The sequence below is a fragment of the Vipera berus genome (genome assembly GCF_964194415.1).
Source record: "Vipera berus genome assembly, chromosome: 3".
Classification (NCBI taxonomy): Eukaryota; Metazoa; Chordata; class Lepidosauria; order Squamata; family Viperidae; genus Vipera; species Vipera berus.
In genome coordinates this window covers 142,224,114-142,235,311 of record NC_138204.1, presented here as the reverse complement: position 1 = coordinate 142,235,311, position 11,198 = coordinate 142,224,114, and the positions used below count along the sequence as shown (strand labels likewise).

The window sequence follows — 11,198 nt, the reverse complement described above, 5'->3', positions numbered from 1 at the left end:
GAGTGCCGCATAACAGAGTGAGCGCCTGTTACTCGTCCCAGCTTCTGCCAACCTAGCAGTTCGAAAGCACGTAAAAATGCAAGTAGAAAACTAGGGACCACTACGGTGGGAAGGTAACAGCGTTCCATGAGCCTTTGGCATCTAGTCATGCCGGCCACATGACCACGGAGACGTCCTCGGACAAGCGCTGGCTCTTCGGCTTTGAAATGGAGATGAGCACTGGCCCCCTAGAGTTGGAAACGACTAGCACGCATGTGCGGGGGAACCTTTACCTTAATATGAAAATTCTTTAATATTGAGGACAGGGTAATATTAGTTTAGTTTATCAACAACTATTGCAATAAAAAATAAGAGAACTTCAACTTTTCACGGTCGAGCCTGCAGACGATATACATGCATATGTGTGTTTGTACAGACATACCAGAAGCCAGCAAATATTTGTAAATTTTTATATTTATTATAACAAAAATTATGACATGTTCATTTGTGCATTCTTCTTTAATATAACTCTTGGTATGTAAATGATCTACAGTAAATGAACTCTATACAATCATGCTGGTTGTGACAGCAGGGAGGAACACACAAAAATGTGCCAAAAAAGTTAATGGTGAAGACTGAGGAAAAAAAATTAACACAAGGACCTGTAGCCCACTGAAGTCTACACAGCTTGTTACAGCTGCTCCTCCTAATTTTGTATGGATCAGAATCCAAAAAATGTCATCACTTGTGGGCAACTTCACATGAGAGCACAGTTCCCCCCCCCGGAGACTTGGGCCCAGCCAAATCAAATGGCAACCAGACATGGTGATATAGACACAGTGGGTCATCAAGGCCTCACATATTTCATCACTTCACCCGCTGAGAGGGTTGTAAGTTGATAGGATTTTCCTACCCTCCCAATTTGGTAGCATCAATGGTAGCTTTGACATACATGCGAAAGCTCCCGGGTGTAAATGGAAACGGGGGGGGGGCAATGTCAGTTTACTAGGTTGTGCCCTCCTGCCAGGTCTACAAAAAAAACATGTGAAGCATCACTATACAACACTGAGTTATTTACAGGAATTTCCCAATCAGCTGTTCTCTCAGAGAAAATTAGTGAGTCTCAGTGACTTAAAGTCACCTGAAAGAGTAAAAGCAACTCCTAGGAGTTAGTCTCCATAATTCTACAAATGTCTATCCATTTTCAAGACCAAAAAAGCCTTTTTTTTTCTCTCAAAGAAATACAGTATTACAATATTACTTAATCATTTAGCACTGGCAATACTGCCCTGTTTTCCAAACAGACGGAGGAGAAAAAAAAGAACAATTTTAAAAAATATTACATCAACGCCGTCATCAGTTTCTTTGCAATATATTAAACCTTTTGTATTTTAATTTTTCTCCACTTTTTTTTTTACACATCTGATATGTTAAGGAAGGGGAAGAGTTAAACTAGATTAATTTCTAACCAGTGAAGCATCGCTAGAAAAGGGGGAGGGGAGGGAATAAGGTTGGTGATCATTACAGCTAACAAACAAGAAGCAGCTGCATTTCTCAGTTAAAGGGAAGGATCTGGAAGAGAAAGTGGGGAGGGGGAAAGCTTCCTTCCTTCTTCACCTCATTAGTGTAATACAAACCTAAGGAGCTTCCGGCTCTTAATGTCTTGTTAGCTTGTTTCTCAAAGCGACGTCATAGCGGTGTGTCGTAATAATCGGGCAGTTGGTCCAGCTGATATTGACGTTGTTGTTGCTGCTGCTGCTGCTGCTGTTGTTGCTGTTGCTCATGATGTTGCTTCATGATCTCCTTCACCTCCTCCTCAAGCTCTGGTGGGATGATGAACTGATCATCTGGATCTGGCTGGGCTGGAGCGGCAAAATAGCCCCCCGTCTTCCTGAGTGGCGCATCGGCTGCTACTTCAATTAGGTTGTGGCTCCTCTCCTGAGGAGCCACGGAGCCATTGCCTCGGCGGCGCCCAATGGTGCCAGTGGCAGAAGAGTCGGCCTTTCGAAGGAGGCAGGCGTCTTCTTCGTTTGCCCCGATGACGATGCCTTCGTCGCTGACTTCCACTGGGGTCTGCGGTAGCAACTGCTTCTCTTTGGCCCGACCACAATGGATATCCACTTCCACTTCAACTCTGCTGCCATTGGAAAAGACCCCTTCGATTGGCTCCTCATCATCGCTGTCGAGGCCGTTGTCTGAAAAGGCGCTGGAAAACGTAGCGCTGGACAGCTGCCTTTGGAAGGAGTTGGAGAGGCAAACCGGGTGGAGCATACAGCGCTGATCGTTAGGGTAAGCAGGGCTGTTTTCGTTCATAGTTACCTGAGGTGGCTCGTCAGAGGCCGTGGATCCAACCTCGCTGCTCATTTCGGAAGTGGAGATCTCGCTGCTGATCTCAGAGGCCATGCCGCTGCTCGACGAAGGCATCCCCAAAGCATCAGAAGGCTTATCTTTGATAACTACGTTGACGGACTGAGGGAAGCTGCCCGGGCTGGGAGGAACCCCATTTAACTCACAGCAGCAGAAGCTATCCTCAGTTACATTGAGCTGAACCACCACGGCACTGAGGCTATCGTTGCAGCCATAGCTCTGAGCCAAAGTGCAAAGTTTCTTGGCAGCTCCAAGGGCATCGGGCACGTTCCTGACAGCCTCCACAGCTTCGTCGATGGAGAGACTGTCCCACAGGCCTTTGCTGCCCAGAATGAAGAATTCATCCTGAGGAGTCAAAGTAATGGACTGCACGTGGGGGCGTGGAACAACACTTGGGTGAAGGAAGGTATATCCCAAAATCCTTGTTGAGTCGGTTACACCATTCACTTTGCCATCCTAGAACGAAGGGACAAAAAAATATGTTAATTGTTTAATGTTGTTTTAAGCGCTAAATAACCAGCTCTTACTTGGGGGAGAAGAGGGATAAAGTTTGAGTAAAGAGTTGGGTTTAGAATCAGTCCAAGCTGCTGGTACCTCTGGATGGTGTGGGTCATCGTTCTGCTCCACTGACAACTCACCCAAGAGAAATATAAAATTTGCAATGTCTAGAACAGGCATGTCAAACTCGTGACGTCAGATGATGTCACGCAACGTATCGGGACTTTTCTCCCATTGCCAGCAATAGGATGGGTGTGGTTTCGACATGCCTGGTCTAGGATGTCTAATAACTTTAAAAGAGGCAAGGAAGGGATCTGTGCCTTCAGAATAGAACACCAATGTCAGTCTAACAGCAGGAAGTGATTTTTGTTAGAAGTAGTTAAAGGGGGAAGGGAACCTTATCATATCTCCCTTCCTGACACTTTGAGACGTGCTGTTGAATTCCTATTACTAATAGCAATTGAGAAGAAATAGATCTGTAGGGTGACTGATATTGGGCAGATTAAAATAAAGGGTTTTTCTGCACTACTTTCTCTTTGCAGATCTTTCACATTTGAAGTATGCAAAGCCTTTCAAATTCAAAACATTCTGACCTCGAAAGCCTGTTTTGAGCTCAACTTTTTTTGATGTCTAACTTTGGCAAATTTAGGACTTCTGAACTTTAACTCCCACAATTCCCCGGCCAACCATCTTGTGGAGCTGAAGTCCAGAAGTCTTAAAAGGTGCCAAGGTTGGACACTGCTGTTCTAGATGAATTGTTCCAACTTTACCAAAAGTGTTCCAATGTTCAGTTTGTCTGGAAATGTTCTGAGTATGAACTAGACCTTTTCTGAACTTCAAACATTTTTTATTTTGAAATATATTGTACACTTCTACTTGTTACAGCTTGTGGGAAAACAGCAATCCACAACTGGGCCAACTGGCCAGTTTAACAACCACTGTTCTTTGAAAAAATTATTTGCCACTTGGAAGTTTTGCATCTCTTTGTCACTGAATATTATCATTTCTTCTGAATCCTACAGATATATACCACCTAGAGTGTGTTGAGACTGAGAAGGTAGATCACTCAACCAATTGAATGCAATGCTTGGTTTCTGTGAAACATAACATCAGTCATTTAACCACCAAGTTCCACATATTTCTCTAAAATATCCCAACGGAGGTCTGGGTGATTTGTGGCAAACTAGAAATGAGCATCAATGTTTGCTGATATTTGCCTTCTTACTTTCACACAAATTCCACTTTGCCTGATACTTTTCTAAACGCACCAGCCATGGCTAGAGAAGCAAGCAGATTCCTGAATGTTGTTTTAAAATTCTCTGTGATTTCCTCGACAATTTTATGCTGTGAGCTTGGAATGATTATTTTTTTTCAGGATTACCACTCTTGCTAAGATTTGCTATTGCCCTAAATCGTCCCCATCTCATGAATATGACACTGACTGTATGGATTGATGCTGGAGCTTTACAAATGGTGGTGCAAAAGGAAGCCTTCAGAAATGTCTTTTTAAGGGGCACAACACATCTCTGGAATCTACATATTAAGAATTTCATGGTGATGAAGGAAGTCAAAGTTTATACAGGGCATACTTCAATTTTTATTGTTTACTGAAGTACACACATAACTGGCCCTAGTTATCCCTTTAATTGGATTGAGTTTAAGAATCTGGCACCCGCACCTGTTGGATGGCATCATTAATGATAGAAATATCACAGGGTGATTTCTTCATTCTGAAGAAATCCCTTCCTATGTTAGTAGGAAGCCCTAAGTGATTATGAAGCTCTGGTAACATTCAGTGGCCAAGAGTTGCAAAAGAAATGCAACACTTAAAAGTGGGTGAGTATTTTTTCACAAAAGGGACGCGGTGGCTCAGTGGGTTAGGACGCTGAGCTTGTCGATCAGAAGGTCGGCAGTTTGGCAGGTCAAATCCTGAGTGCCGCGTAACAGAGTGAGCACCTGTTACTCGTCCCAGCTTCTGCCAGCCTAGCAGTTCGAAAGCACGTAAAAATGCAAGTAGAAAAATAGGGACCACTACGGTGGGAAGGTAACAGCGTTCCGTGCGCCTTTGGCGTCTAGTCATGCCGGCCACATGACCACGGAGATGTCCTTGGACAAGCGCTGGCTCTTCGGCTTTGAAACGGAGATGAGCACTGGCCCCTAGAGTTGGAAATGACTAGCACGCATGTGCGGGGGAACCCTTTACCTTTACCTTATTTTTTCACAGGACTGCACCTGGTGAGAAAAAGTGGCAATGCCAGCTGCATGAAATAAAGCAGCAGACCTGCTTACGTAAGCAGGAATTAAGGACACTACAGGTGGTGTCGACTTAACAACCGTAATTGAACCCAAATTGAAGCCAACATTTCTGTGGCTAAGCAAGACAGTGGTTAAGTGAGTTTTGCCACATTTTATAACCTCTGTTGCCATAGTTGTTAAGTGAATCACTGCAGTTGTTAAGTTAGTAACACAGTGGTTAAATGAATCTGGCTTCTCCATTGATTTTGCTTTGAAAAGTTGATCCTATGACCTCCAAATGTCATAAAATGAAGTGTGCCAGGTGTGTGGATTTTGATCACGTGGGCATGGGGATGCTGCAATGGTGCTAAGAGTGAAAAATGTTCATAAGACACCTTTTTCAGTCTGTTGTAACTTCCAATGGTCACTAAAGGAATTGTTGTAAGTCAAGGACTATCTGCACTTAGCACCAAATAATTCTTAACATACCATCCCTGTACATGTGGCTTGTGCACTGCATAGTATTAAATGAAGGCAGAATTAACAGGTTGGGGGTGTCTTTTCTGCAGCCCTACCATACCAAACTCATATTTCTAGGCTTAGAAAATGCAGATTTACCATAATCATACAGGCTGGAAAAGGAAATGAATTATGCCTGTACTCTTGTTTGTTTTCAGGAAATTGCTCTGCAGAAAAACTGTTTTCACATGCCCCAATTACATTTCTTTTTCAGATATGTTACTTCCCCTCAGGGAAAAAAAAGATTAATATCAGAAAGGAAAAACATTTTTTAATATATATATATAAGAAGTACTTGTATTCTTAAGTTCTGGTTTGGTTTGACTTGAAACAAAATCAGGGAATTTTTAACATCCTGCATTCATTTAAAGCCTGGATGAAACATGAAAAGGAAGTGGGAATGGGGAAAGAGGAAAGTAAAACTGAAGGAAACATCTTGTATTTCCTACCTTTACATGCTTTAATTTTAAAAAATGTGATAAGTGGTAGAAATGTGCAAACTGAAGAAAGTAACTTTGGTTTGGGCAGGATACCTCTGATATTAATATTACGGGCATTGTGGTTACTGTCCATAACAACATTTTAGGAAACTTTGCCTTATAGTTCTTTTAGGATGGCTTCCCAATGATCTTGATTTTTCTTCAAACTCTGGGATAGTTTGATGGTAAAGCTATTTGATGCATATTTCATGATGGATTAACATATATTTTCTCTCTTATGTGAGGTTTCTTCTCCGTTCAATTCTGTCCACTTTTTAAAAGACATGATATTTATTGGTTTTTCGGTATATATTGTCCAGAGTCACTTTTGAATTGAAGTGTCCTTATAAATCTAAATTATATATATCTACCTGTATACCTGCACTTATAAATAGAGAATAGAATAGAATAGAATAGAATAGAATAGAATAGAATAGAATAGAATAGAATAGAATAGAATAGAATAGAATAGAATAGAATAGAATAGAATAGAATAGAATAGAATAGAATTCTTTATTGGCCAAGTGTGATTGGACATGATAGCAGTTTTCCATTTGAAGGGCTATTGCAGAGAGTAGAGTAGAGTAGAGTAGAGTAGAGTAGAGTAGAGTAGAGTAGAATGGAATGGAATGGAATGGAATGGAATGGAATGGAATGGAATGGAATAGAATAGAATAGAATAGAATAGAATAGAATAGAATAGAATAGAATAGAATAGAATAGAATAGAATAGAATAGAATAGAATAATAGAATAGAATAGAATAGAACAGGTTTATTGGCCAAGTGTGATTGGACACACAAGGAATTTGTCTATGGTGCATAAACTATCAGTGTACATACAAACAACAAAGTGACAGATCATAGATCAGAAATCATATTTACAATCATTAATCGTAAGAAGTCAGAAGGAACTCTGCCTTATCGGCAGGGTTCAGAAACAGATTTGTAAAGAACCACCTGTATTTTATTGCCCTGATCCCTCCCTCCCTCCGTCACCCTCACCGGAGCTGACAACCCAGTGTCTTACTTCTGTAATAATGGCCTTGTGCTGCTTGATCCTCCTTAGCTCTTCCTCGCAGCTCATCATGTAAGACCTAGACAAAGGCAGAGGCTTCCCGTTCCTGCAGAGAACGGATTGGCACTTTCCCACGTTTGCTGAGGTTAATGTGAAGCATCCACCTGGATCTAATGGGTCGTGTTTGATGTGGCAAAGGACAGCGGAGCCTCCAAGCTTCTGACCGGCAGTTCCGAGCTTCCTGGAATGTCATGAAAACAACACAAAGAGGTTAAATAGGAAGAAGCAATGATCATGCATACAGAGTTTAAGGCCAACACGCACACACACACAGACACACACACAGACATTTATTTTCAAGATTCAGCAGAAAAAGTGAGGAATTCATACCCAGAAAGCAATTACAACATCTACAGCCAGAAATTTGATGCACTCCATTAGAGCTGCCGACAGAAAATTTAAAACCGTTCATAGTTTAGTGCTCAGCCAGATGGTAGCAGTAGTTAACCTTGGCTGATTTTCAAAAGCTAAGCAGTGCTGGGCCTTGTTAGTAACCAGATGGGAGACAAGGAGGACATTCTAGGGCTGTAGGCCCAACTGGAAAGTTTTTTTTTAAAAAAAATCCAGAACGGGGATATATTCTTGCCAATATGTTTACGAAGTCACTAGATGCTGACACTCTACCTGAAGATTATTTTTTTACAGCTTATTGGTACAGTCTGCGTGGCTCCTTGATTAGTTTCCTAATCTTTCCAGTTAAATAACTAGGTTTTGTTGTTAGCTGCAAAGTCGTATCCGACCCACTGTGACCCCATGGACAATGTTCCTCCAGGCCTTCCAGTCCTCTACCATCTTCTGGAGTCCATTTAAGCTCACGCCTACTGCTTCAGTGACTCCATCCAGCCACCTCATTCTCTGTCGTCCCCTTCTTCTTACTAACTTCTTCTTACTAACTTACTAGGTTAGTAAGAAATAAAAAACCTTCACCAGAACTCTCAGAGGGCCAAAGCCATTCTGGTGTCCTCCCAGCTAAGAGGATCACAGAAGAGAGGCAACAACACCGTGCCATGTACGTAAACAGCCCAAGTCAAAACCAGGTTTCTACCAACGTTCCTAAGGTTGTACGCAAAGTGAATTCCCCTCAGAAAAATGGGAAACCTGACAAGAATAGGGGTGCCCAAAACGTAGTGAATTGAGATAGTTTTGGATATTTAAAATTCTGTTTGAATGCAAAACAGCCCCTTCAACGATTCTGGAAGAGTTTTAGGCTCAACTTCACACTTGAAACTAGAGTGTTCCAAATTTGAAAGAGTTCAAGATTTCTAACGTTTCGCACGGCCCTCCTCCAGAACTTTTCCCAATAGGCAAACTATTAGAAAAGAAAAATAAGAAAGGCATTCCAGTTTTGCATTCCCTTTTCAAAGCAACTGGATCAGATAAACATGACTGCATGGGATTACAGAAAACTCTCATGAAATCCCAATTAAGTCTAAACTCACGTATTATTTACATCCTCCCAACTGTACATTTCTCCAAAATTGGCTGTTTCCAGATCAGCGCAGAACTGTCAAGCCTATATAAATAATGCATAAAAACCCATCTAGCTTCTTCCAAAAGCCATATCTGGCTATAATTTAAACAATTTGCTTTTGATTATTCAGTCTGGAGTAGTAGTTAGAATGAGCTGCTACACAGCTATGTATCTATAAATAAAATCAATCACTTTCAGTATATCTTTATATAGACAGGCTTGTTCTCTTCTTTTTTTTAAAGGAGGTATACAAGAGGAAATATATGGTTTTTATTTTTTTATAATATTTTAAAAGGGTTGCATATGAGCCTTTAGGTAATTTAATGGAAGAAGAGGGCTGTGACAAATAGCAATTGAACGTGTGTATGAAAAGCACCAGAGGCAGGTCATTTTTGTGCAAAGGAAACAGAAGATCGAAATGGCAGAAATCTAGCAATGAAGTCATTGTTGTTGTTAGTTGTGAAGTTGTGTCCGACCCGTCGTGACCCTATGGACAACGTTCCTCCAGGCCTTCCTGTCCTCTACCATCTTCTGGAGTCCATTTAGGCTCACGCCTACTGCTTCAGTGACTCCATCCAGCCACCTCATTCTCTGTCGTCCCCTTCTTCTCTTGCCCTCAATCTTTCCCAGCATGAGGCTCTTCTCCAGTGAGTCCTTCCTTCTCATCAGGTGGCCAAAGTATTTGAGCCTCAACTTCAGGATCTGGCCTTCTAAAGAGCAATCAGGGTTGATCTCCTCTAGGACTGACCGGTTTGAACACCTTGCAATATGAAGTCATTATTGTTTCTAGCAAAATGGTCCCTAGCTTGTGTCAAGTTTATTTTTGGAATTAAGCTCCAGTAAATTAAATATAGCTTAATATATTATTAACCTTCCCCAATTATAGTCAAAAGGTTAAATGTAAAAACGTGATTTCAAAGGGAATACAGTGTTGATTCATTGATCTGGAGATTCCCCCAAATTTTGCTGAAGTGTAAGCAGAAATGTTTAGCAGCAGCAATCAAAACTCTTAGCTATCACCTAGTATTGCCTCTGATACATGGGCAATGTTGAGCGTATCTCCTAAGCAGCCAGTTTCCAAGCTCTTTCTGTTAACAGTAATGTGAGAGTTAAGCTAATGCTACAATATTCTTCTTCAAATACCAACAACCTCAAGTAAAGGTAAAAGTTTTCCCTGTCAAGTCATGTCAAACTCTAGGGGGTGGTGCTCATCTCCGTTTCTTAGCTGAGGGAGCCAGCATTGTCTGAGGATGATTCTGTGGTCATGTGGCCAGCATGACTATACAAGTCACATGGAACGCTGTAACTTTCCCACTGAAGTGGTACCTATTTATCTACTGGCATTTGCATATTTTGAAACTGTTAGGTGGGGCAAGTAATGGGAAAACTCATCCCGTCACGTGGCACTTAGGTCTCAAACCTGGGCTGTCACCTCCTCTCAGCTGACAAGCTCAGCATGTTTAACCGCTGAGCCACTGCACCGTCTGCAGGTATAAAAGATTTAAAATCAAGGCACTGCGATCATTTCAACTGTGTGGAAGAGAGAGAGAGAGAGAGAGAGAGAGAGAGAGAGAGAGAGAGAGAGAGAGAGAGAGAGAGAGAGAGAAGGATAAGAGGTTAATCCATTCACATAAGTAATTTTCTTGAAAGGCTTTTCTGTTTAATGACGGCAGGCCTGAAGAAAGTCCCAGGATTCAGTCTGTCTTCTCTGCTGAAAGAATTAATACATTCACTGGTGAAGATTTTTCTTGAAAGCTGCAGTCAGGCAGAATAGACAATTCTAGGCTGTATGTCAATGGTCTGAGTCACTAGTAAGCCATTTTCAACATTCGCTGCTGACATGGTATGTAAGAATGTCAGTTCTTGTCTCATGTGAAAACTCAAGATGCTAGCAGGATCGCTGCGTGCACATGATGCTGTGCCAAACCGGGCTCTCGAGAGGAACAAGTGAAAAGGGACCCCAAAAAGAGTGAAGAAGGAATGGGACATGTTCAGGATTGGAAGAACAGATCCTTGCTTATCTTTACAAGTATCAACTTTGCAAATACAACTGACCTCTGCATTACGATGAAAGTGTTGATCATGTATTCCTCTTCATTCTTGGTTTTCTGCAGCTCTTCTGCCAAGATATCACTCATGGTACATTGTAGAAGGTAGGGTATTTCCACGTTGCGATCCCCATCAAAGACTCCATAGAGGGCCTCCCTGTTCTCACAGAAGTTATTGGCGGAAAGAGCTGCCACACATAGCCTGCCGGGTAAATAAGTAAGTAAATAAATAAATAAATGCGTGTACCAATCCAAGCCAGCTTACCGTGAGGACAAGTGGCAGGGCAATTTTCTACAAAGCTATCTCCATCACCATGCCATCAGGTTTCACCCCTACATTTTCTAGCTATTAACAGCTTTCACGTTTCTTGCAGTTCATTTGAAAAGAGAGGTCTTAATCTGAAAGGGGATGGAGAATGTAGGGCTTTGTTGAAAAATGTGAATCCATCTAAACCAGACATGTCAAACACAAGGCCCGAGGGCCAGATTCGGCCCGCAAAGTGGTTTCATGTGGCCCGTGAAGCCA

The 11,198-nt window shown here is 41.8% G+C and overlaps 1 protein-coding gene across 1 annotated transcript in view; it reads right to left on the bottom strand.

The window, feature by feature from the left end:
• Positions 1-435: 435 nt before the first annotated feature.
• PHLPP1 (PH domain and leucine rich repeat protein phosphatase 1) overlaps positions 436-11,198 on the bottom strand; it is a 163,602-nt gene continuing 152,839 nt past the window's right edge. The window contains exons 15-17 of the mRNA XM_081325932.1: positions 10,680-10,874; positions 7,106-7,334; positions 436-2,802 (exon numbers count right to left, since the gene is read on the bottom strand). Coding sequence (XP_081182058.1) covers positions 1,669-2,802; positions 7,106-7,334; positions 10,680-10,874 — 1,558 coding nt within the window. The 3' untranslated portion in view covers positions 436-1,668. The remainder of the gene's footprint in view (positions 2,803-7,105; positions 7,335-10,679; positions 10,875-11,198) is intronic.